Source organism: Aspergillus viridinutans, assembly GCF_018404265.1.
Source record: "Aspergillus viridinutans IFM 47045 DNA, scaffold_1, whole genome shotgun sequence".
In the NCBI taxonomy this organism is placed as follows: Eukaryota; Fungi; Ascomycota; class Eurotiomycetes; order Eurotiales; family Aspergillaceae; genus Aspergillus; species Aspergillus viridinutans.
In genome coordinates, this window is record NW_025091217.1 from 604,973 (window position 1) to 630,388 (window position 25,416).

General features: G+C 50.5%; 9 protein-coding genes across 9 annotated transcripts; 7 read left to right on the forward strand and 2 right to left on the reverse strand.

Annotated features, from left to right (window-relative positions):
- Window positions 1-715: 715 nt before the first annotated feature.
- Aspvir_000135 (putative PHD finger domain protein) lies at window positions 716-4,025 on the forward strand (the record flags this gene model as incomplete). Its single annotated transcript, XM_043265278.1, has 4 exons — window positions 716-953; window positions 1,049-2,615; window positions 2,677-3,471; window positions 3,536-4,025. 4 exons carry the CDS (start codon window positions 716-718, stop codon window positions 4,023-4,025), a joined length of 3,090 nt encoding a protein of 1,029 aa, XP_043121213.1.
- A 1,029-nt stretch (window positions 4,026-5,054) lies between these two features.
- Aspvir_000136 (putative lectin family integral membrane protein) lies at window positions 5,055-6,674 on the reverse strand (the record flags this gene model as incomplete). The annotated part of the gene is made up of 7 exons (XM_043265279.1): window positions 5,055-5,182; window positions 5,283-5,790; window positions 5,840-6,034; window positions 6,088-6,268; window positions 6,337-6,407; window positions 6,469-6,535; window positions 6,586-6,674. 7 exons carry the CDS (start codon window positions 6,672-6,674, stop codon window positions 5,055-5,057), a joined length of 1,239 nt encoding a protein of 412 aa, XP_043121214.1.
- A 604-nt stretch (window positions 6,675-7,278) lies between these two features.
- On the forward strand, window positions 7,279-9,103 carry Aspvir_000137 (dolichyl-P-Glc:Glc1Man(9)GlcNAc(2)-PP-dolichol alpha-1,3-glucosyltransferase ALG8; the record flags this gene model as incomplete). The annotated part of the gene is made up of 6 exons (XM_043265280.1): window positions 7,279-7,355; window positions 7,437-7,515; window positions 7,581-7,774; window positions 7,835-8,328; window positions 8,382-8,521; window positions 8,579-9,103. 6 exons carry the CDS (start codon window positions 7,279-7,281, stop codon window positions 9,101-9,103), a joined length of 1,509 nt encoding a protein of 502 aa, XP_043121215.1.
- A 2,753-nt stretch (window positions 9,104-11,856) lies between these two features.
- On the forward strand, window positions 11,857-15,245 carry Aspvir_000138 (DDT domain protein; the record flags this gene model as incomplete). Its single annotated transcript, XM_043265281.1, has 7 exons — window positions 11,857-11,859; window positions 11,928-11,993; window positions 12,056-12,199; window positions 12,265-12,367; window positions 12,421-12,437; window positions 12,509-14,115; window positions 14,174-15,245. 7 exons carry the CDS (start codon window positions 11,857-11,859, stop codon window positions 15,243-15,245), a joined length of 3,012 nt encoding a protein of 1,003 aa, XP_043121216.1.
- A 939-nt stretch (window positions 15,246-16,184) lies between these two features.
- On the forward strand, window positions 16,185-17,498 carry Aspvir_000139 (coenzyme A transporter; the record flags this gene model as incomplete). Its single annotated transcript, XM_043265282.1, has 2 exons — window positions 16,185-16,388; window positions 16,503-17,498. The coding sequence occupies 2 exons, from the start codon at window positions 16,185-16,187 to the stop codon at window positions 17,496-17,498; spliced, it is 1,200 nt and encodes a 399-aa protein (XP_043121217.1).
- A 579-nt stretch (window positions 17,499-18,077) lies between these two features.
- Window positions 18,078-19,163, forward strand: Aspvir_000140 (RNA-binding ATPase activator ESF2; the record flags this gene model as incomplete). The annotated part of the gene is made up of 1 exon (XM_043265283.1): window positions 18,078-19,163. The coding sequence occupies one exon, from the start codon at window positions 18,078-18,080 to the stop codon at window positions 19,161-19,163; it is 1,086 nt and encodes a 361-aa protein (XP_043121218.1).
- A 216-nt stretch (window positions 19,164-19,379) lies between these two features.
- On the reverse strand, window positions 19,380-21,125 carry Aspvir_000141 (ribosome-binding protein NMD3; the record flags this gene model as incomplete). Its single annotated transcript, XM_043265284.1, has 3 exons — window positions 19,380-20,493; window positions 20,550-20,975; window positions 21,064-21,125. The coding sequence occupies 3 exons, from the start codon at window positions 21,123-21,125 to the stop codon at window positions 19,380-19,382; spliced, it is 1,602 nt and encodes a 533-aa protein (XP_043121219.1).
- A 279-nt stretch (window positions 21,126-21,404) lies between these two features.
- Aspvir_000142 (RsfS/YbeB/iojap family protein) lies at window positions 21,405-23,471 on the forward strand (the record flags this gene model as incomplete). Its single annotated transcript, XM_043265285.1, has 1 exon — window positions 21,405-23,471. The coding sequence occupies one exon, from the start codon at window positions 21,405-21,407 to the stop codon at window positions 23,469-23,471; it is 2,067 nt and encodes a 688-aa protein (XP_043121220.1).
- Window positions 23,472-23,761: 290 nt separating this feature from the next.
- On the forward strand, window positions 23,762-25,280 carry pex12 (ubiquitin-protein ligase peroxin 12; the record flags this gene model as incomplete). Its single annotated transcript, XM_043265286.1, has 2 exons — window positions 23,762-23,819; window positions 23,878-25,280. 2 exons carry the CDS (start codon window positions 23,762-23,764, stop codon window positions 25,278-25,280), a joined length of 1,461 nt encoding a protein of 486 aa, XP_043121221.1.
- Window positions 25,281-25,416: the final 136 nt, after the last annotated feature.

Consider the following 25,416-nt stretch of genomic DNA (forward strand, 5'->3'; position numbering starts at 1 on the left):
TCGTCCTCATTGATTTAATTACGAAGCTCTGCTTCGGGACATATTTCACCGGTTATTCAACCTCGCTGTCTGTCTATTGATTACCAAGTACAGATCGAGCTTGTGTCCGTAAGTTCCCCAAGAGTCTCATCAGTGGTTGCCACTTTCACATCCTCTGTGTTGCTCCTCTTTCCTCCCACCCTGCTAGCCACTTTGCATCTTTCAAACTATCACTATAGCACTGTGGTAAAACCAATCGTGTTCCCTGTCCTTCCGAAACGAGAAACCAGCAACCTTTCGTTGCGCCCAAAGGACGCTCCTTTTTTGATCCCTCTCGTCTCTTTCTTTTCCATCATCAACCCGCAAAATTGCCTCTTTCTTGCCATCATCGTTCTTTTCACGAGGATGCCAGCTTTGAAAGCACTGAGGGACTGTCTACCTTGAAGCCTATCAAGAGCGTCTTGTCTCACATTTCATCACACACTCTTCTCCACTACAAAGCTTCTGGGACGCCCTGCTGACCGCAGGAAAGGCATCTGCCTGACAGGMTCATACCGGCTTAGCCGAAGGGATCAAGTGACTCTAGTAGTGAGCTTTTTTGACGAGAAAGCATCTTATCTTTTACCTTGACATATCTGCCTGAGCGGTCTATTAACGCCCCTGGACAGGGATATCAAGGAAACGTGAAGCATTATCAGGTAAGCAATTTCCCTCGGAATCAAGAAGCTGAGCTTTCATGATTGGAAACCTATTCAAATATCTGAATCTACTGGATCTAACCTTGAAATGCTTAGATTTTGGTGTGGCATATTTCGTGGTTGTAGCGGCGAACGCCCCCTTAGGAGGTCTGATTGGGGAACTTTGGCCCTCGAAAACTCCCGTCGCCTTCAACTCCGCAATCTTCCCTTCCATCAACCCGCAGACAGCGCGCGGGCTGGCCACGATCCCAAACAGCAACGCTGGGCACGCTTGCTGTTTGTCTCGGGCCATAGTCGATCAGTAAGTTTGCGTACATTATCCATTGGTATGCGTTCTTTATATTCTTGCGAGCTAACTTTTCTATTGTCAGGCGCCGCAGCTTTCAAGCCCTGCGGTACAATAATGCCTCCGACTCTCCGCTCAGCATCCCGTCCCCCGTCCAACAATTCGCGCCAGTCAACTCCGCTAGATGCGCCTGTATCTAATAAACGATCTTCATCATTTACTGAACCTGCAAGACCGCCAAAACGTCGACGTACGGGACGGAACGCTCGAGTCGCTACCGAGCCTCCTCAAGACCACCTGGCCAACAACGCGGAGGATATTTCGAAAAGTGCGGCGAAGTCGGCCCCTAATATGAAATTCCCTGGAGATCAACTGACCTGGGTTGAACCTCCTTTGAGGAGCCCTGCACCGAGTTACGCGGATACGCCATGGTCGGCTGTCTCGAACGCGGCGAATCCCATTTTGGCGACCATGCGTCCTCTCGGTTCCATGCCAACCGCTGCGGACCTGCGCAAAGCAGGCCTGAAGCCCACTAAACCCTCCAAACCAATCTCTTCTTTGGCTAAGGAACTCCTCGCGTTGCAAAACGACATGTCGCAGATCGATGACCCTATGTCGCAGAATGAAGAAACTCCAGCATCACAGAACCCGCCAACACCAGCGTCGCAGAGCGAAACTCCCAAGGTGTCACAGAGCGAAGCTCTCCAGTCGTCACAGAACGTAAATCTCCAGGTGTTGCCGAACGGAGGAATTGATGTGCAGACGCCGCAGGAATCCGCGACGCCTGCAGACAAAACTCAGTCCGAGGATTCTAAAACCTGCTCCTACGAAGAAATTGACGCGTTGCTGTCACTTCCCGTCTGCAATTCGGTGAAATTGGATTTAGAGCAAACCAAGGATGCCATGAAGGAGACACTGCGAATGGCCGCAGATACGAATAATAGTAAGGTCGTCAAAAGTCTGTTCAATCTTTGGACAAAGGCCACTCAGGATCCGATGGTCATGTCTGTGGTTCATGGAATGTGCAAGAAGGAGGTTGGGGATCGTAATGCGAATGCCTTTCATGACCTGATCCGTGCTGCTTGGCGAGAGATTCGGAAGGAGGACGCAACGGATGTCTCAGCTGCGGCTGCACCGCCTGACATGACTCGAACCCAGTCCGACACCACTGCTACTTCGTTGTCGTCTGCTGTGTCTCCTGAAGCTCAAACATCTGCTCCAACCACAGTGCCAACCCCCGTCATTGTGGCGGCGGCTGCAACTCGCTCGAAATTGCGTGCTAAGGGCAAGCAAGCGAAGACCAATGCCACAAAAGCAGCCAATAAAGATAAATCGAAACAGACTCGCCAGTCCGCTTTCCCCTCGGGTGATGCACGCAAGCGGGCATTGGAAGATGACACGGAGTTAGAAGAGGCCGTCCGTGCTAAACGGCAGCGCCTGCAACAGCCTCTCCCCGATATTGTTCCTGAAGAAAGTGGCGTTCGCTCTACTCTGTCCCATGAGCAGCCTGGTACTGCTTTGTCGCCTTTATTCCCATCCATTAACGAAGTTCAGACCGCGCCTGAAGTGCCCTTGTTGAACGGCAGAGAACAATCAGAGTCTGCCGAAAGCAGTGGTGCTGAGGATAATCGGCGCCTGACCCCTACCTTTAGGTACGGCCCTCTTTTGACATTTTTGGATCGTTTGGACTGAATGAAGCTGACCAATTAGTAGCAGGGAAGGGTCATTGGACAACAGCGATCTCTGTCGGGAATGCGGTGGCCGAGGACAGTTGCTCTGTTGCGATGGCTGTGTGAACTCCTTCCATTTTTCATGCCTCGACCCCCCTTTGGATCCCGCGAATCCTCCAGAGGGAGATTGGTTCTGCCCAAAATGTTCTATCTCGCGGCCCATCCGTAAGATGGTGGATAAGCTTGACAGACTAGCGAACAAGGAGTTTATGCTACCTGTCGGTATCCGAAATCACTTCGCTGGCGTCAGAACTGGATCCCGGCCTGAAGATAAAAACGATCGTACGAGGTACACCGAATGTTCTTACAATCTTGTCAACGGCGTCGGACGAGGAGTATGCAATGGTTTTTACGACGATCCCAACCTCCGCAAGATCACGGACTCGGATGGAAATCTCATCATCTGTTACGCCTGCGGTCGTCCAAGCGATGGAGATAAACCTATTCTACAATGTGACTTTTGTCATTTGAATTGGCATATGGATTGCTTAGACCCGCCTATGGCCAAACCGCCCCAGCAAGATCACAAGTCCGATAAACGCTGGCGTTGCCCGATGCACGTTGAGCATGAGATGTATTATTACCATTGGAACGACGAGGGAGCCTATGACGCGCGAAAGATCCGTCGACCTGCGCGACCACGGATGATTGACATTGAAATTCTTCCCAGCGAAGAGGAATCAGAACAGATTGAAAATGAAGAAGATGTAGGAGGAGGCATCCTTTACCGCGTCTCCGAAAAAGGGGTAGAAGCAGCCTTCCTCGCGAAAGTCAAACGGTCAGTCATCCTACTAGCTCTTTGACTAGTATCCCCTTCTGAGCTTGACTGACTATCTGGGCAGGGAAAATGCCGAGTTTGAGTACAACAAACAGCAGGCAGATAAGTACTTTGAAGAAGCCAGAGCACAGCGCGATGAACTTCACGCTCGAGCTGTCGAATTCTATGCCGCCCAGCGACCTGATCCTTTGCCGAATGCCGCAGAAGCGATTGACAACTCGCGATCAGCAGCCGATCGCGAAGCTGCCGCGAATCTTCTTGCCTTCGCCAGTCAGAATCAGACAGAATCTGCGGACGATAACGCTCGGATTACTTTGCTCCTCGACGCGCTGCGAGCACAGGCGCCGAATGATCTCCCCGAAGCACATACTGAACTCGAATCTCTGCGTAACTTGCAGCAGCTGATTGAACGACGTATTCAAGCGTTGACTGCTCAGACGGAGCTTGAAGCTACTACTGCACAGGTCTCTGAGGCTGCTAGTTCGCCTATTCCGAATTCTGCGATCGAGTATGGCTCCGAATCGGATGCGCGGGTCGAGGCAACTTCCCCATAAACTCAGGCTTTATCCCTCTTCTAATTTTATTCACCAAGGCGCTAAGTGATTGTTCTTTCTTGGCTTGACTTGAAAAAGGGCTTTTCACATATTCTGGGCGTTGCGATATGCATATCCATTTTGCATCAAAATCCTTGGGTTCCTCAACTGGCGTTGGAGCATACTATGCATCTCATTGTTGAGCGTGTTTACTCTTGTCCTTGTGTTTCCCTATCTGGAGGCACGCACTTTCTTACCCCCTCTTCATTTTCTTTTTTCAATTTCTTGTTGTTTCCGGGGGCTGGACCAATTGGCAGACTGTCTTTCCGGAGTATCAGCCGGAGCTCTGAAAGTGCTCGTTTCCCCCGTTCCGAATCCGCCACCCGGCGTGATTCGCGAACGTTGATGGGAAAGACACCGAAGTCTTCCGGCAAGCTCTGGATTGCCCCGCTGCCAATACTGGGCCAGCCTCCGGTTTGCCATGCGCAAACTGTACTTAACGTCGTGATGATCTTTGTTTTATCGAGTGGCCACTGGACCTCCCACCCCCTCACCTGGGGGTCGGTCGGACCGGGCCAGTGCGCCCGAGGCTCATGTACAATAGATTTCTCCCTAGATTTTCAGTGATCTGCCGGTATGGATGGCATTGATTTTGATCTTATGATCGAACCGATGAATCGAATCTTTCCGAACCCGTTTGATCAGGCATATCGATCGTATGCACATAATTGAACAAGCAAGTTACTACCGAATACGTCAAATTCGCTTCAACTTAATGTACAGAATATCCGGAGCCGTTGAGTAAATGCAGAACGATATTCTTATGCAAGACACCCCGAAATTGCATGGTAACCGTACAAGGCTTGATCAAACCCAAACTGCAGATTTATGGTCGCGTGCACAGTACTAAGTTGAAAGTCCGATAAGAAAACCGAAGAGGTACTAGCCAAAGAAAATAGGTCATATTTGTTTCGCCATGTCATCATGAAGAGCAGAAGGTTTAGTACAAAGGCAAATCAAACTCTCCCGTAACACGGGTAGTCGAGAGGCTCAAAGGAACTTCTTGGGCATGTTCGCACGGCGACGCTTGTAGATGATGTAGGAGCCGGCAAGGAGGAGTTGCACGGCGATGACGAGACAGATGAAGAAGCCCATGCGAGGGGTTGAGGCGGTAATGACTATGAACGCAGATTAGTTAGCGAGGTCCCAATCCGGATGCTTGTTATTCACACAGAAAGGCTCTGCGTTTTATGGAAGAAACACGCATCGAATACTTACCATTGAGAAGTGTGCCTTGCAGATTCTCAGTCAGGCTCATGTGTGAGGACCTCAGGGTCTCGTGCAGCTGATTGAAGCGGTCGCGGTAGTCTTTGCCTTCCAAGTCACGCTGAATGTTCTGCAGCAACTGCTCGATCTTCTGCAACCGGGCATCAAGATTGGCCACCTGCTCCTTGGTAGCCATCTTCTGAAGAAGCTCTATATGGCGACTTTCCGTTTTGGAGGACTGGCTGCTGACGTCGCGGGCAATGCTGTTAGTGGCGTCATTGAGGCTTTGAATACGGCTGCTGAGATCAACGAGTTGGTCAGAGTTGACTGAGCGAGGGTCAACGGGACGAGCCTGTCCTTGGTTGACAATCGGTTGTTGGTTGGCTTGCGGCTGAGCAGGAGGTGCAGCGTTGGTTCCGGAAGCGCTAGGCTGCACGACGAACTTGAAGATCTCGAAGGAATCTGGGTTCTCAGGAGTGGCTGCCGTTATACCGAAGTTGTTACCAGTAGGAAGGGCGACCTGCACACGGTTAGAACACCCAGGTAGCTGGCAGATGAGTTTAAAGTACCTTGTTTGTTGAGAAGCAAAGCTTGTCATCCACGGTTACTTCAAGAACAGAATTAGTGTGCTTCAGGCGCACGATAGAGGGACGGCCGAGGTTTCTGTAAGCATAGTCGCAGTGTCCAAAAGCCAAACTGTCAACGCTTCTATGGCTCTTGTAATCAGTCGTTCCGTCATTGAGGAAGCCTCGAATGCTTCCACCCTAAATCAGAGTCAGCGTTACAGAAGACTGTTCCAATATTGAGGCTCGCGTACTCTTCCACCATGTGTGTCAATGACAAGTGCAAAACCGTCGAACTGGCCAGCAGTGTAGATGCTAGAGGAGCCAATCTTGCTTCGTCCATCTTTCACATACCATAACTGGAGATTGCCACCTCCCCTCTCAACACCAGTGGCTCGAAACTGAAATTCAGCTGACCATTCTGACTGAGATAGGCTATAGCTTGGTCAGCTGCCAGTAGATCAAGGAGTGAGCAGAATACTTGAGAGAGGGGTTGTGCTTACGGGGACTGTGACCAGGCATAACCTCTTGTGTTTCCCGGGTAGGGAGGAGTGAGAATGACTTTGTTGGAAAGCTAGATCCGGTCAGTTTTCTTAAGTTGACAGAAGTCAAACAAAGGGCATGAAAGAGCGCACAATCTGAGGTGTATGGCCCTCTCCCCCAACCTGCCAACCAGGGATGGAATCTCTGTCTGGCGATATACTAAGAAATCCATTAGAACAGATGTGATATTTTCGTAGAGGGGCGCGTACGTATGACCATAGCCAAAGCTAGAGCTTTCTATCACAGATTGCGCTGTAGCAGCAGCGACGAGGAATGACAAGGAAGCTAAGCTCCTCATTGTAATTGTTTATCGGGGATGCTGATGCGGGGACAGGGGTGTTGTAGAGATTGAAAATAGGAATTGAGAAGAGGAGACGACTGATCAGAACAAAACAGAATCGAAATCCTCAATCCTCGAGATCCACAATAATAGATGACAGAAAGATGAGAGACAGCTTGTCAAAGTGATCTTCACTGATCCGAAGGAGCCCTCCGATTCAACAGCGCGGAGACGATGCGCGAGGTGGTCCACCCAATTACAATGGCGATCACACAGAAGCGGACTTCTCTGGCAACGGAAACAGCAGCTGGGGAGAATTCGACGAAGTGTTGGATTTTGAGGTTTGAGAGAACGACTGAATGACGAACTCCCACGTCCGAAGCCAGATCCATTCAAAATAAATTGTCGCAGGCGTCTAATCCGTTTCAGAAGCTCCAACTTTAAAGGGACACACTGTCCTTTGGAGCTCCGCTGTTGTTCATCATGTCACGTGAAAGATTTCCCCCAGAATCACCTCCCGCAATGAGCATTTCCATGGACTGCAAAATGATTGCTGAATTTTTGAACACTCAGCCCTCCCTGAACTAATCCTTTCGACTGCGCATCATGCGCTACAGCTCTAATGGCTGATATTTATCCTTCATTGGCGCAATGCGCAATTGTCGCTACGGCTTTTAAGATTCTACTCTTCCCCGCCTAGTGAGTTCTTACCGTCGGAAGGAAGCTGAGGATGGAGTCAATTGGGCGTCGGAACTGACGTTTCTTTGCAATGCTATACAGTAAATCAACCGACTTTGAAGTGCATCGGAATTGGCTTGCTATCACACATTCGTTGCCGGTTAAGGAGTGGTACTACGAGGTTCGTTGAGCTCTCCGCATAGTCTACACAGTTGACAATGCGCTGACGGGATGATCGTCAATAAGAAAACATCAGAATGGACACTCGACTATCCGCCCTTCTTTGCAGCTTTTGAATGGCTTCTATCGCAAGCGGCTCGCTATGTGGATCCCGCAATGTTGAACGTTGAGAATCTCGAGTATGATTCATGGCAGACGGTTTATTTTCAGAGAGCCACTGTCATTTTGACTGAGCTTGTGTTACTCTATGCTCTGAACCGGTGTGCACCAAGTCAAATCTTGTTAGTTGAAGAGCTTGCGACTAACGAAGGGCATCATAGATTCATCAAATCCGCACCTCAAGCCAACAAGCACCTTGCGCATATCGCGAGTCTTTCGATCTTTTTGTCCCCTGGGCTGCTCATCATTGACCACATTCATTTTCAATACAACGGCTTTCTGTACGGCATCCTCGTCCTATCGATCGTGCTGGCGCGCAAGCAATCGACCCTACTCTACAGTGGTATCTTGTTCACAGTCCTGCTGTGCTTGAAGCACATCTACCTTTACCTTTCATTAGCCTACTTTGTTTACCTGCTGAGAGCCTACTGTCTCGATCCGAAGTCCGTCTTTCGACTAAGGTTCGGCAATATCTTGAAACTCGGCTTGAGCGTCATTGGTGTATTTGGCATAGCTTTTGGTCCGTTCGCTCGTTGGAACCAGCTGCTCCAACTGAAGGACAGGCTATTTCCGTTCTCGAGAGGACTCTGCCATGCTTACTGGGCACCGAATATCTGGGCAATGTATTCTTTCGCAGATCGTGTGCTAATTCCGCGTGAGTACAATCATTCTTCGACTGCATCTGTGCAGATTTGCTCACCATGACAGTCGCTCCACGCCTGGGCCTTCCGATCAACCATGAGGCTTTGACGAGCGTCACGCGCGGTCTTGTCGGAGATACATCCTTCGCCGTTCTTCCAGAGATCAGCAAGGAACAAACATTTGCGCTGACGTTCTTGTTCCAGTTGGTAAGTCCTTCCTACACCTGCTCGACACTCGATATCGATAACCTAACCGGCGCGTAGCTTCCCCTAATAAAACTCTGGGTTCATCCGGATTGGGACACGTTCGTTGGTGCTATCACTCTATGCGGTTATGCTTCATTCTTGTTTGGCTGGCACGTTCATGAGAAAGCTGTTCTCCTGATCATCATTCCATTCAGCTTGATAGCGCTCAAGGACCGACGCTACTTCAGCGCATTCCGACCCCTCGCGGTCGCAGGACACGTTTCACTATTCCCTCTGCTTTTCACAGCAGCCGAATTCCCGTTGAAGACCGTGTATACCGTTTGGTGGCTGGTTCTTTTCCTGTTCGTGTTTGACCAAGTCGCCCCGGTCTCCGAGCGGCCGCGGATTTTCGTTTTTGACCGCCTGTCCCTGCTATACCTGACCGTAGCTATCCCGTTGATTATATATTGCTCACTGGTGCATCAGCTCGTTTTCGGATGGGACCGGTATGAGTTCCTTCCGCTGATGTTCATGAGTAGCTATTCTGCTCTTGGGGTAGTCGGCAGTTGGGTGGGGTTTATGGTGGTCTACTTCACCGCATAATTTTTTTTTCTCTTAGAAATACAAATCAAAGATTCATCCAGCGGTATACGTTTCCTCTTCTTAGATACTGTACACTGAAAACATCCTTTCCAGAACGCCGAAGTACCATTCAGCTGTCAAAGCCGGCAGATATGATGTAATGAATAGAGCTCCGTGTTTGCTCTGTTTGGTCAAACCACGTGTATAGAGCTTGACCCACTTGATCACCCAAAACGCAAAGTTTATCAGGGGCTAATCTTGAAAAGGCTAGACTAACCTGTTCTGATTTGAGCTACCTCTGGTTTTCGTGATGTGTGGATTTCTTCACAAAGCTGCTAACGCAGAGTCGTTGTTGACTTATTTGAGTGCCGAACACTTTTTTTTGAGGTCATATTGTTCTTGAATATTGATACTCAACCCCTCTGTGGCAGCGTAGTCTGCTCTTGTATGAGCTGCTTGAGAGGTAAATTACGTCATTCGATCTGATATTCTTCGGGTTGCACAGCAGATCGCCTCGGCGGGAGATACAGCCGCAAGTTCGGATGAACTTTGAACTGTGTTCCCGCTAAGCTGGAACGGCGAGTTTGGGATAGGCAGCTCTAGTTGGAAGCGCATCCTTCCTTAAGTCAGTACTCGTATGTTAAGTGAACGAATTTGACTGTCTGGTATGGCCAGTCATGTAAGCTCGAGATATAATCATCTGAAGCTGCTATTTTAGTGAGAATTAGTATTTCTCCCCGATAGCACACAAGGCCTTTGCAGCTGGATGTATTTCATCAGATGGAGGCTGGGAAGTAATCAAACAGAGAGGACATGGTCGCCTGTTAAGCATTGTGGTATCGCGGAGTTGGCCCTTGCTGGCCGGCTGGATATGAATTCGCGTCATCCAAGCCAAACTGAACGAGTCGGATTGGCTAAAATGGCACAGGTACCACGCTCCAAGGGAGATGTACCATCCCTGCTTAACAGATTTGAAGGATTACGCTAACCGTGGGATATGGTCGTTTCCCAGTCGCAAAAGGTTTGCCGTGATAACCACTTCGAAGTTGTGACGTTTATACTAGGTATGTTCCGCGCATGCGAAGTTGCAAATAAGCACTGTATGCGTGAGATTAGCGGTAAGGGCCCATGAATAGCAACAAGGGAATCGATGAATGCACAACAGGCATCAAGGACGAGCGTTGGATCATGGAGTTTAGGTCAAACTGGTCCATCGATATACATATAGTGGAGAGACTGAGAAGGCAAGTAAAACACTTGACTCATTGGAAGAGATTTCTGAATAGGAGAGCCATGGATGAGTTTGGAGGTGGTGGTGCCAAGGTGGCTGAAACTGATTCGGATGAGAGAAGAATGGCGCGGGTTGAGACTATGGCGTTAGAGGAATGAGCAATTGAATCTAGCAGTGTAGTGAGCATTCTGAGTCAAAAAAGTCAGGGTTTTCCTAAAATATCCAAGGCATAACAGGGGCCGGTGCATAAGTTCAGAGTGATCGAAGCCGGCCAACCCACCTATGCAACCGTAGTTGAGTAGAATGATATCATCCCTCATACCGCGTGACGCTCAGTATCTCAGAAATACGGCAAGGTCTGGAGAATAACGCTTGTGAGGATCAGTCTACAAAATTCCAAGAACATATTCGATAATGTGTGGGCAAGTCATTGAGGCAGCTGAGGTTCATTGTTTACCTCGTCTCCATAGTCCCTGCGGAGGTCTGAGACCAGGTATCTCTCCCGCGTAATATTGGTCATATTAGAGCAAAAGAATTTTCAAAAAGTGAGCCAAGGGAATTCTCCTATTTCTGACGAGCAGATAGAGTGCAAGAACATTTGTGGTTGAGATAAGTGTTACCGAACTCGAAAGGAATAAAAAATGATAGCGGGAGAAGAGGGTAGGAGTAGGCACAATCCAAGAGAGAGAGAGTAAGGGAGCACTAGACTACAGCCCAGGTACGGGTTAGCCTTGTCCGTACCGTACTTTAACGTTCGAAAATACTCTCCGCCCGACGCTGAAGGTCTTGTCCGGGCCCCGTCCTCCTCCTCTGGGCCAATCACCGTTGTTGTATGCCTCGGCGCTCGCTCTCCCACTCCATCCTAATTCCTGACTACTGGGCCTCTTGCCGCAATGATCCTCAAATGTGATGGGGCCCGGTTCTGCCGTCGCTTCTTTTGGTCGCGGCAACCGCCTCTCCTTTCGTCTGCTCTTCAACTCTTCTTTTCTCCGCCTCTACTATCCTCACGTTTTCGTGTCTTTCTCTTCCTTTCGCGCCATTTTTGTTCCCCGCACGACTCTGAGCCTCTTTTCGATACCTTCCTTTTTCGACGCCACTCGCGAACCCACCCCCGTCGTGTCTTGTTGCTATATTTCGTTCCGTGCGTAACCGTCCAGCGAGATCGAAGACGCGTCCATCCTACGGTGAGTCGTGAGTTTACAGTATCTCAATCATCTCCTGTCGCACCTACTCGCCTGGTCCATACTGGAACAATTTGCATATTGTTTAAAGCTCTGAACGTCACTACTGAGCTATGTTTGGCGCAATGCACCATACCTGGATTCATCCTCCACCGAGGCGACTGCTGCATCCACGATTCTTTTATAACTTGCTCGGATCTGCTTTTCTCTCTTCGCGCGCTTTTTTGCCTATTGCCGGAATCGAATCTCCCATGGTGCTCATGTCACTGACGGTTAGCAAGGCTCCCCAGGTTGCCGATTCTAAAGTCTTCATTTCCTGCGACCTATGATAAACTAGCGCGGAACTCTTGTTTTCGAGGATCATGGTGCGTCGAACAAATTTTCAAAAAGCTCCGAGGGCTGAGGGATATTCGGGACTCACGACATTCTCTAGGTTCTGTTCAAGCGCAAACCGGTCCAGTACCTTCCAAGACCTGTTATTGAAGATGACAGTTCCGAGGCATGCATGCTCCATATACGAGATGAAGGATATTGAGGGAACTTTGCTTACGACGGGCGCAGGTCTGGGTTATCCCAGAGACCAACGAGGTCTTCACGAACTATGAACCATACCTTCAGCGAATGGATTTTTACAAGCAAAAGCGATTTATTTGCGAGATTACCGGTCATTCGGGGTTGACATTCTTCGAAGCCCTTAGGAGCGAAGTACGTCATCTCATTCATGTGGGTTCGGTCTATTATTCAGCTCGCTAAAACCTGTCCATGAGCAGATGGAAGAGTCTCGAGAGGTGAACAGCGCGTTTCCGGATGCTCTAAAGGAGCCCATTCTACGTAGAATTCAGTTCTCTACTGTATCTCGGGTCGATAATCTTGGTGAGTTTCAACTCGATCGTATTAGGAGAATTTGAGCTGACATTGCGTCCCAGTGGATGAGATCTACGAAGTGAGTAACAGAAAGTCGCTGATGATGTCCACCTTGACCTTCCCTCGTTCAGACCCGCTGATAACCGGCAGGAATTCAAGCAGGATTTCTATCCTGGGGAGCCCGTCCTGATTCTGCTCGAGGACAACACCCGTCTCCATGGCATGATCCGAGATAAGGCGAATTTCGCAGAGCAGCGCTATCCCGACGGAACACTCAAAACTCCAGCCTATGCAACATATCTTGTGAAAGTTTTGGATCGCCCCAATGAGGAGGCTTTGCTGGATCAGGACCATATCACTCGTGATCGCAAGACGTTCACGAAGCAAATGTTGCGCGCTTTCATCAAAAATAATGTCACTAGGGAGTCTTGGAACGGAGCTCCTTGGTTGGTTAAATCGTCAATCGCGGAAGAGTACAAGATACCGACTGAGGTGCCCAAACATTTGCAGTATGGTGCAAGGGTGGCCGAGAAAAAGGCCCAGAAAAAGGCTGATCAGGAAGGATTTTTTGGGTTCTTTTCATCCCAACAATTGCCGGAGTTGAAGCCTGCAGCCAAGGGACACAAAAATAAACTCTCGCCTCAGGATCTGGCGCGGTCGAAGGAGGCTCAGTATTTGGAGTATCAACGCTCGCTCAATGGGAATCCCACCTTTGTTGTGTCCCATAAGACCCCCAACGCTCCCTCCCGCCCTCTGAAACTCCAAGAAGAAAAGAAGTCACAACCCGTTCCTACAGTTGTCGTGAAGACTGAGCCTCCCAAGCCACCGACTCCACCCCCAATTAAGTATCCCATCGAAGATCTGGAAATTCCACCAGATCGCGAGAAGAAGAAGCAACGGCCGCCACTGAAATTTTTGGCAGCCGATGAAAATGATGATCCTGATGATGAAGAGCTCTTGCATGACAAGATCGAAATGGAATCAGTGGGCCTGCTATTGGAGACTTGGAACACTCTCAATATCTACTGCGAAGTATTCCAGCTAGACTCGTTCACATTCGATGATTTTCTCCAGGCAATGCGCTTCTCGTCGGATGACGTGGAATGCGAACTTTTCGTGGAAATCCACTGCGCTGTTCTGAAGAAGCTCGTCAACGCCGAGTACGACGACGAAGGGGCCGTACAAGTCTCATTGCCGGACCTTCCTGATGTTGAATCAGATGATTCCGAAGCCGAAGAAGAGGATGAGGAGGAGGAAAAAGAGCCGTCCCCGGAGCCTGAACCTGTTGTGACGAGAATGACAACGCGGAGTAGCTTGGCCAAAGCGGAGGCGGAAAATCTGAAAGCACAAGCGAATCGTAGCCGTGCAAACTCAGAAGATATTAAAGTCCATCGGGCAGGGGAGGTGTTTGGAGACTACGGTTGGATCGAACGTTTACGGAAACGAGATTTCCGCCACGGTGGATGGCAGATGGTGATGGTCGGCCTTCTGCATCAACTGTCAGCCCGACCACGGATGGAAAAGGTTTGCAACGATATTCTCAAACATCTCGCGCCACTTGATGTCGAGCCTACCCAAGAAACAGTGCAATCCCAGTACGCCACATTAAACGTCAACCTGCGCGTTCAGGCTCTTCAAATCATCTGCATGCTCAGTTTGGAAACGAAGGCTATTCGAAATTACCTGGAGGAGTGCAGCAATCAGATGACTGAGTTCCGCAAAGAAAAGATCGAGTATCAGAGGGCCCGGAAAGTAGCGTAAGTGCCTCGGCGACCCTCACAAGCTCCCCTGATTAACCATCTTCCCCCACTGCAGGCTCGAGGAACTCCGTCGATTGCACCAAGAGAGGAAGGCGCTCCAACCGGAGCAAGAAAAGTCACCGTCCCCCGTGCCTGAGTTAGAAGCTTTGGAAGATTCCAAAATGTCAGGTGTGGACGGCGACTCTGAGCAGGTCATGGATACCGAAGATGACGACGCGCCGCAGCAACGGTCGCTCCGTGGTGGTTTAGATAGGATTCTCGAACGGAAGCGAAAACAAGAAGAGGAGCGGGAGAGAAAAGAGCAACTGGCCAAGCAGCCAAAAGGATCGAAGCAGTACCAAAGAGTCTTGAAGAAGATCGAAGACCAGAAAGCTACCATTGAGAAACTGGAGAAGAAGATCGAGGTGGTGGATAATGACCTAAGAGAAGCCGATTGTCCGCGGACTAGGTGCCTTGGGAAGGATCGTTTCTGCAACCGATACTGGTGGTTCGAACGCAACGCGATGCCATATGGCGGCATGCCCAACAGCTCAACAGCGGAGGCTCATTATGCAAATGGTCGCCTTTGGGTCCAGGGTCCAGATGAGATGGAACGCGTCGGATTTATCGACGTGCCAGACGATCAGCGGAAACAGTATCAGAGAGAGTTTCACACTACCCCTGCAGAGCGCAAGAAGCATGAGGAAGGGCCCACCAGGCTTTCCGCTGCCCACGAATGGGGCTATTATGATGATCCAGACGCGATTGACAAATTGATCAACTGGTTGGATTCACGAGGTAATCGCGAGTCCAGACTACGCAAGGAGCTTCAGCTACAGCGCGATCATATAGCCAAGTACATGAAGTGCCGAAAGGAGTACCTGGAGCAGACAGCCGAACGAGCCGAATCCGAGGAGCTGCAGACAAAGCGAATGACAACGCGGAACAAGACCTATGTGGAAGACCACAAGCATCGCTGCTTGAAATGGCGGAACACGACAGCCCTGTCGGAGAACGGCCATTTACATGTTGACGCTTCACGGCCCTCAAAACGGGCCAAGAGAGTGACGGACGAACCCAAGGAGAACAAGGCGACGAATCGGCAGGGCAGACCGCTGACTCGGCAAGGTACGCGCTACAATCTCTGAGCAGCCATTGACTTGCTTTTGGAGGGAACTGGATTTGCAGGCGTTTCAGGGCATTCCTATTTTCGAGTAGGCATTGGATGAGCGACAAGCGTGTTCGCATTGCGCTTTTCTTCTACACACTTTAGCGACGAGACCATGAAGATTTGGGTTGATTTTGGTATTGCACTCTGGAAGAGCATCGCATCTAGAGCAAGGGTGGAAGGTTGATTGTCTGGGGCTATTTCGGTGTTTGTAAATACATGTTGCGCTTTTATCAGCCAACACCTGCATGGAGAAAGACATGTGTTCCATTACTCTAGAACTAGGTCCATATGATTGCAAGCGATAGTTGAATGCTGCCGAAAAGGTAAAAGAAATACTATCACCACACCACTACCTAGTCTTTCCTCTGAGAGTCCAGGATGACAAATGATTCGGCATCGGTTGGCCACCCCAGAATATCCGCCGCCACTCGGATACGGTCGCGTAATGAGACGGTATCGTGACCAATGTTTGGTGGCCATTGGCAGGTATCGGCATGTCAGAAACGTAACGGCTTTATGGTCTTGTGTGCTCCGCCTGCGGACCGACGTCAGTGAGGGCACATTATTTGGCAGAGGAGAGGCATGCGACCTTCTAGAGTTTCTGTCTTGACTTACCTTTTACAATCCTTCGAGTACGTTGCGCAGAGTCCATAGATTTTTGACACAATACTTGATTCCTGCGAGAGGAGCACTTTTCTGGCCACGATTTCCGTTTTATCAATGGCCGCGATTACCCGGTAGCCCGTGACATTCTTCTCAAAGCCTCCCCCACACCTGAACTAGGCCTCTTGCCTGGATTTCGCTTATGTCGACAGCATTTCCGGACCATGGGCGACTTGACCAGTCTCTTGTCGTATCGAGCTCTGGACAACATCACTCCTTAAGGACGGAAACAATCCCGCAAGACGGTCATCACATGGAACAAGCCGCACAGTCGAGACCCTCTCGACAGACAGTCGCGAGTGATATAGATTCCGCGGCTCATGCGAACCATCATGTCGATACCGGCTCGTCAGCGCCTGTGAAGCAGAATGGCCGCCTGCGTTCTACGGAGTTGAACAAGCGGAGTCTGGATTATGTTTTAAGAAGCGGGCTTGCGGGGGGTCTGGCGGGATGTGCGGTAAGTCAGGGTTTTCTCTATTTGAGAGGGCTTGCCTTGAGGTCCATGATAGTCAAGACATTTGGTCTTGGGTCTGGTTGATGTCGACAGGGACTGACATTTCTGGATGCATAGGCCAAGACGGTTGTCGCGCCGCTCGACCGCGTGAAGATCCTTTTCCAAGCGTCTAATCCGCAATTCGCCAAGTATACAGGCAGCTGGTTTGGCCTTGTATCAGCGGTTAAGGATATCCATCGACACGAGGGTGCCCGAGGTCTTTTCAAAGGCCATTCCGTGACGCTTCTTCGAATTTTCCCCTACGCTGCCATCAAATTCCTCGCATACGAGCAGATTCGTGCCGTGTTCATTCCCTCGCGGGACAAGGAGACGCCATTTCGCAGACTTATGTCTGGGAGTCTGGCCGGTGTCACGTCAGTGTTCTTCACATATCCGTTGGAATTGATTCGGGTGCGGCTAGCATTTGAGACGAAGAAGTCTGCACGGTCGTCGTTGGCAGGCACGTTCCGACAGATTTATAACGAGCGAGGTTCGCTGCCGTCTGCGCCCAGTGAGTTGACCGCAGCCAAAGGGACAGCAGGCTCGGTTACGGCTGCTGCCGAGAATGTCTCTTCTGCGGCGAACAAGGTTGTTCCTCGATATGGGTTAGCCAACTTCTATCGCGGGTTCACGCCCACCCTGCTCGGCATGCTTCCCTACGCGGGTGTGTCTTTCCTCACCCACGATACCGTCGGCGACTGGCTTCGCTCTCCCCCCATCGCTCGCTACACCACCATCCCCGGATCTGATCGGTCCTCCCACAGCCAGTCCCAGAAGGGGTCACGACGGCCACAGCTCACCGCTGCGGCAGAATTATTGTCCGGCGCTATCGCCGGTCTTGTGGCGCAGACATGCTCCTATCCTCTTGAGGTTGTTCGACGCCGAATGCAAGTTGGGGGAGCCGTGGGGGACGGACGCAGATTGGGTCTTGCGGAGACAGCAGGCAAGATATGGCTCGAGAAGGGTTTACGAGGGTTCTTTGTCGGCTTGACAATCGGCTATCTAAAGGTGCTGCCGATGTCAGCCACAGCCTTCTTTACATACGAACGATTAAAGTGGTCATTGGGGATTTAACATGTGAAGCCATGACTACGAAGCCTTTTCCTATGTTCTGACTTTCCACTTTACCTATAACCTCCTCATGATTGTGCCATTTAAGCGTTGCAGTCAACCTCTACACTATCGGTGATTTTTTTTTTATTACACCTTCCGCACTAGACCTCAATATTGGCGTCTTGAAGTGTGTTTTGCCATTGTTTCTGAATTTTGTTGTTTTTGATGGGTGACCAGGACCAGGACCAGCCCTCAGCACATAGTTTGACGGATACCTCTACCGTTTTGAGCATTTTGTTAGATTAACGGAGCATGAATATATCATGCATACACATGTGTATAGATGAAATATTTGTTATATACTGTACTCATGATACATTCGTAGTATGCCGCATGATGCATACTTTAATACCGTGGTCGGCCGGATGCCAAGTGATTGGCTGCGCACCGGAACAGTGCACGGACCAGTCGGCGGAACAAAAAAGTTGCATGAAGTTCCAGAAACCTCGCAACAATCAGAAATAACACCACCAAGCAACTGTGGTATAAAAAATTTAATTTTCGCTCTCTTACGCCAGACTGCAGTGGCAAAACAGCAACATGACGACTCGCAAAAGAAACGAATTCCTAGACATCGTCTCCGACGACGATGAGGGCAGTGACCGCGGCTACGACTCTGAGGCCGCGGAGGAGAGCAAAGGTCGATTGGCGAAGCGACGCAAGACACACACGCGTGCAGACGATCTCAGCGACGAGGGATCAGATATCGGCAGCTCAGAGTCAGAAGATGAGTCGAAGACCAGGCCCAAGGGCAAACCAAAGTCCAAGTCCCAAACAGCGGAACGCAGCAATGACAGCGACGACGAAGACGAAGACGGGGAGAGAATGCAAGTAGATCAGTACCTCGACGCAAAGACCACACACTCACCCTCACAATCACGATCGCAATCACCATCCACATCCAGCGTCAACTCCAAACCGACAAAACTGAAGAAGAAACCCCTCGATAAAATCCGCCCGCCCAAGAAGAACAAAACAGGCGTCATCTACCTCTCCTCTCTCCCTCCGTACCTTAAACCCTTCGCTCTGAAATCCATGCTTGAAACCCGCGGCTTCGGACCCATCACCAAGGTCTTCTTGACACCAGAGGTCCCATCGGCCTCCGCCCCTCGCCGACGATCCAACAAGCGGAAATCCTACGCTGACGGCTGGGTGGAATTCGCCTCGAAGAAGACGGCGAAGATCTGCGCGGAGACGCTGAATGCGACCATCGTCGGCGGGAAGAAGGGCGGGTGGTACCATGATGATGTGTGGAACATGAAGTATCTGAAGGGCTTCAAGTGGGCGGATCTCATGGAGCAGGTGCAGCGGGAGAGGTCGGAGAGGGAGGCGAAGAGGCGGATTGAGGATACAAGGGCCCGGAAGGAAGATAAGGTGTTCTTGCAGGGTGTGGAGCAGGGTAAGGTTCTGCAGGGGATCCAGAAGAAGAACGAGGAGAAGAAAAAGAAGAAAGGGGAGACGGGGGCCGGTGAGGGTGAGGCGGCTGCTGATGCGGCTGCGGCTGCAGCTGACCTCAAGGTCCGCAGGCTGTTCAAACAGAACGAGGTCAAGATGGGACGGGATAAGGTCAAGGATATCTCTACGTTGGAAGATGATGCGAAGCGCGTGCTGAGTAAAATCTTCTAATCTGCATGCATGCCGATACGCCATTCATAGATATCCAGTTACTTTGCAAGTTTCCTTTTTGTCCAAACTCAGGAATGTAGAATGTATTCTATATATCTGCATGAGAAAACTTTTTGATTGCCCGGGTATTGTTTGACCTAGAAGTCGAAAGCACATGAAACCTTGATTAAAACGCCATAATTCTTCAATGCAATGATGGTCAGCTCAATTGAGACCTCATTCCTCGTCATCCACGTTCAGCTCGTCAAAGTCGTCGAGCAACTCTTCCATGCTGATCTTAGGCGCTTCATCCTCGCTCTCCTCGTCATCCATATCCATGCCACCAGCACCGCCTTCGACATCTTGCATACGATCGTTCGGGCGGGCATTTTTGTTCTTGTACAGTTGCAAGGTACTACGCAATTCTTGGTCTTCTTCGACATCCCGCAGGAACATTTCAAAGTCAGCCTCCATGCGTTCGCGTTCCTGCTCTTGCTTGCGACTGAGCGACGCAGCCTGCTGCTGCAGAGCCTCCTCCTCGTATTCGCGAGCCATGCGCTTAAGTCGCCAGTTGCGAGTCTTCTTGTTCTTCTTGCGAGCATAGTGCTTCTTGACCAGTACAACGTCCGGAATAGTAGAGCTGTATTGACTGCTGGCTTCGAGGGCTTCAAAGTTGGGGTCGTTGAAGTTTGTGCCGGTGAGATGGTAACCGAGTACAGAGTCGCCGACATGCAGAATCCCTCCTAAGTGCGTCCGAGTAAAGTAGGTCTGATCGTTCGAGCCCAGGTCTGAGGCACGCGCGACAGTGGCCTCAGCAAGATGGAAACGTCCATTCGAACGGCCAACGGGCTCAATATCCATGATGATGAATTCCACGAGTTCGCTGACGTCTGCAAGGTTCTTGAATGGTGCTCTCCAATACACTGCAGTGGGCACTTCGGCCGTCTGAAGTGTGTTTGGATCAATCAGGTTGACTGCGGTGCTAACACGGTGGCAAAGGGCCAATGGAGAGATGTTGCCGAGGGACCTGGCCAGTTTGATGGGAAGAGCGACCAAATCGTCTTTGCAGATAGGAATCAACTCGACGGAGAAGGAGAATTTGTATGACTTGGTCGAAGTGTGGATATCCATAGAAATCAACTCCTGAGACTTCTTGACCTTGATTGGCGTCACCGACGACAGGAAGTCAATCATCTTTTCGGCATGGTTCCTCTGGGCAAAGAAGAAGTCCAATCCATCCTTTGCTTCCTTGATGTTGACCGTATCTTGATGAGCGTTGTGCTTGAGAATCAATTGTTCTAGGTAGAGGAATGTTCGTTTATGAGGGACCTTCTGCCGCACTTGCACAGAACTAGAGACAAAGTTAGCTAGAAAACCACTAATGTCGCCGGACTAAAAGCTACTCACGCTCGCCATGTATTGTGTGTGTATGACTTCGCACAGTCGGGGCATTGCTGAGCGTGAACAACATATTCAACTTCAAAAGCTTGCTGAACAATGGTTCCTTGGAACGCCTCCTGCTGAATTGTGATCTTGACCTTAATACGTCTCGAATGGGGTTCGGTCCAGATGAAACTTGCGTCAATGATTCTGACTTTATTCAAGCCCCTAAGCTTGCGTAGACACAGCGCCAAAAGCTCTTTCGATTCAAGTGAGGCGCTGACCCAAGCAGTTGGGGGCTGAAGCCATCTCTCACAATCTCTGCAGAAATGAAGGACAGCTTCGCGGGGTATACCCTGGCTGATATCGACTGTCAATCTAACACAATCTTGACAGAGCGCGCCCGCTGATGTTGTTCCGTCGATAGGAGCTCCACAGTTGCAACAGAGGATTCTAAAGAGTCACAAGCGTCAGCCGAAGTTCACAAGCCTCATCATAAAACACTTATTCAAATGCAACGAGTTGTGAGGGGACGGCTTACGTTGCAGAGATTGCCTCCTGAGGAGCCGCAAAGGGGACTGGGGCATCTAGATCCATCGACATCTTGAAGCCCTTGATGAAAAAAGACTTGAAATACAGAGAGCTCAAGAAGAGAATATAAACTCAGAGTCGTAGACTCTTGAGAGGATGATAAATGACTGCTTTTGCCCCGCGGAGGAAACATTTTTTTTGATGTGTTTGTCTGCTTATCAAACCATCCCGCTTGGTCAGCAATATTTGCATTGTTTGCACTATGGAGAAAGAACTGAATATCGGTCATTCATATCGCCATCCTTGAATGTCGCCTGACCTCTCAATTAGTCCCAGTTGATCATACTGCAAATGAATCGGATATTGCCCAAAGGCCCCAAGGGCCTTAATGGATTGTTTCGTGCATGTCCATCGAATTCGGGCCGTTCGTTCGTCTGCCGCTCAACTTACAATGTCGACCGTCGAGCCTTCTCGTCCGCACCTCACCTTCGCTCCGAGAACTCACCCTCCAGCAGTCAGCCATTAAAGCCTGATCCAAATGACGGAAACGGAAATCCTCACGGCACTGCCTATATGGCGCCATCTCAACATACACCGTGGTATCTCCAGGAAGAGACGCCGATTGACGAGTCGCGCCAAATTTCCTCTCGAGACCAGATCCCGGAGCTCCCTGAAAACCCACCAGCCATTCTGCCTGTTCTTCTTGATTACGTTTTCAAAGATCTTGGCTTGGATGAATTGAAACTACTTGACCTTAGAGGTCTCGAAACACCCCCGCCCATTGGCGCCAACGCCATCATGATTATTGGCACCGCTCGTAGTGTGAAGCATCTGAATGTTTCGGCCGATCGTCTTTGTCGCTGGTTGAGAAGCACCTACAAGCTCACACCTTATGCGGATGGACTGCTGGGTCGGAACGAACTCAAAATCAAACTTCGGCGCAAGGCTCGACGCGCCAGGGTCGCCAGTCGTGCTGGAACAACCGTCGACGAGAAGGATGATGGGATCACTACCGGCTGGATCTGTGTGAATGCAGGCGTTGTTGAAAACTTTCCGGTCGACGAACAGGCATCTCGGAAGGTCGAGGGGTTTGGCAACATTGTGGGTGGCACTCGAGTTGTTGTACAAATGTTCACGGAGGAGAAGAGGGCCGAAGTCGACCTTGAGGGCCTTTGGCTAGCTACCATTGAACGCGACAAACGCCGGAGACAAGTTTCGATAGACGACAAATCAGATGGGCCTCATGAAGAGGTTCGTGCTTCTACACCAGTCAAAAATTCATCCTCTGACCATGTTTTCGGACACCACTCCAGGCCTTCGGCGAGCCTTCCTCTGGCACAAAGAAGGAGTCTACACAGCACACGTCGGCTCGGCAATCCTCAATTTAAAGAGAATCAAGACAACAGCTTGGATATGTCTCCGGATTCAATCTCCACTGGAACTGACCCACTTGCCGCCAACCGTACTTTTGATAAAGAAGTTACTACTGATTCATTGCTTGAACACCTGTCTGGACTACCCAATGACCAGGCCTTGAGTGAATTAGGAGCTGGACAGGAAGATAGTGACTCGACACATTTTCTCCGCCTGTTTAACTATGCTCTTTCACAAATGTCCGCCGAAGAAGCAGCAGTGGCTCGGATGAAGTTGATATGCACGGCTATCTCTCGACGCCATCAGGGATACAGCAAGGAAAGCCTTTGGAAAGCTTTCATGACTTGTAACTACCACACCTATCCTATATCCGACGAACTGGGCATCGACATCGTTTCAGCCATGTTAACGGCTCAAACGGCCCACGAGGGAGGTCCCGAGGCTACTGGGGTGTTGCTAGAAGCCGACAGAGAACTCGCTCTTCGCGTCCTGGAACATCTTTCCCTGCGCGGGACTGATGTCCTTAATATGAAAGTGTTCCATTTGTTATACAAAGCAGCCAGTCATCCGACAAGCTTTTCTGGTGAAGATGTCATTGAAGATGTAACAGGGACTACTAAAGATCGGCCTGCATTGCGAGTATTGAAATTGATTGAAACCCTCAACATCCAGTTTGACCCAGAGGAGGCTCGCAAGCTTATGATGTCTTTGTTTCGCAATGGAGACTACGACAGGTTTTGGAAACTATGGCACAAGATTCCCCTGAATGGCAGCCCGCGTAACTCTGCAGACTATGAGATGCTTTTCCGGCTGCATGCAGAGTTAGGGGACGAGCGACGCGCCAGAGACTGTGTATCCACCTGGGTGCCCATGATGAGTCGGGAACATCCCCCAATTCCACTCAGTGGACAAGTAGTGGAGGATATCATGTACTGTATCGTGATTGCAGAACCGGACATTGACAGGTTGGCAACAGGAGGGTCAACGAGTAACCTGGCACTGATCTGGAACGACTGTAAAAACAATTCCCCGGCGGAAGCTTGATGTGGTTCTGCGGAGCATATAATTGTATTATAGGCCTATATACCCGTGTAAATTAGGAGATATCTGGATATAACATGTTGGACACGTAGTTTGGAGTGTTGCAGTAGACCGAATTCCGGCCAAGTCCATATCGCATATGCCCGGCGGCTGGCCGATGAACCTCGGCTGCCAAGTCCGGCGTCACAACGGCATCTTCCCCAGACTGGCGGCGATTGTCCGCTTCTTAACATCTGCATTGATCTGTTGCTTCAACATTAGCTGTTCGATGATGACTAGCTACCTTCTTCACGATGGAATACCTACCCAGTCTTCAGCAGGAGTTTGACGAGCTCAAGCCGTCGCTTTTTGGTAAGCGAACTGACCTTCATGATTGAACTCGAGAACCTCAACTGATTCAATTCCATAGAACTCCTCGCTGAGCAACAGCTCTCGGATCTCTTACCTCCTTCACTTCGATATCTCCTCGCGGTCGCTACACATCGTCATCCTCGCTATTTATTACGGATTCTAAACTCATACGACGAAGTCTACGCACTCCTGTCTCTTATTGTCGAGCGATACTATCTCCGCACGTTTGGCGGTTCTTTCACCGAGAACTTCTATTCTCTCAAACGCGAACGAGTCTTACGGACCAAGAATGGCGAGATCCCTCGGGCACAACTGGGCGCGCCAGGTCCCGTGCGCGAGTCTCTTAAGCTGCGCTCTTCGGACGTGTGGAAGAACCTTTTTGTCATGGTCGGAATCCCCTATCTGAAGCGCAAGCTGGACGAGGGCTACGACATTCACGCCGCACCGCAGGCGTCGCTGATTTTGAGCGGCGGGCCGCGATACAATCCTAGCGACGACCTTCCCCCACGCCCGACAATCCGCCAGCGGCTGATGTACTACTACAAATGGTTCCTGCGGAACGTCTACCCCTCCGTCAACGCCGCATACTACTTCTCCATCCTAGCCTTTAACCTGGCCTACCTCTTCGACAACACGAAATACTCCTCCCCGTTCCTATGGCTCATCGGCACTCGAATTCGCCGCCTAGGCGCCGCCGATCACCGCGCCATCGCCGCAGTCCTAGACGCCAAACCCAGCGCCGGCGCTGCCGCCGCCCGCTCCCGTCCCGGCTCGGGACTCTTGGGTCTCCTAAGCCCGCAGAACCTCTACCCACAACTTCTCGCCTCCCTGCGCTACTTCCTCCCGGCGTCGATCTTCGCGCTGAAGTTCCTCGAATGGTGGCACGCAAGCGACTTCTCGCGCCAATTGGCTCGCAAGGCGACGGTGGTGCTCGATCTCCCTGCCCCCGTCGTCAACGGCATGGTTCCACCGTCAGAGAGAACCAAGAAAGCAGACTCGCAGAAGGGCAAGGAACCCGCCTCGAAGGACCTCAAGTCCGCGCTCAAAAGCCCCCGTCGCCGGATGGAGCCACCCATCTCGGCTAACTCGTACCTACCTATCTTCACTGTTCCGCTCCCACCTGCGGGCTCAGATAGCGCGTCCGCCTGTCCTATTTGCCTCAACACGTTGGCGAATCCGACGGCGTGCCAGACCGGCTATGTATTTTGTTATGTTTGCATCTTTCACTGGCTGAATGGGGAGCACCAGCGACAGTTGGATTTTATGAATGGCGAGAGCGCAGGCGCTGCCTGGGAAGATGAGAATGAGGACAGTGAGGATGGCGCGAAAGACAAAGAGGAGGCCCCTGAAGACAAGAAAGTCAGTCGGGAGGGCAAGTGGGAGAGTGGCAAAGGGAGATGTCCAGTCACAGGACGGAGGGTGCTGGGGGGCACTGAAGGGCTGAGACGAGTTCTAATCTGATAGTTATGAGTCATGTCGACAAATAGGTATACTGTGCATCTAGATGAGCTCCCTTTGTCATTATATTCACATTATATATATATTAAGAAATCGAACCGACAAGTATATGTACGGAAGGACGTGTCAGGAATCTAAT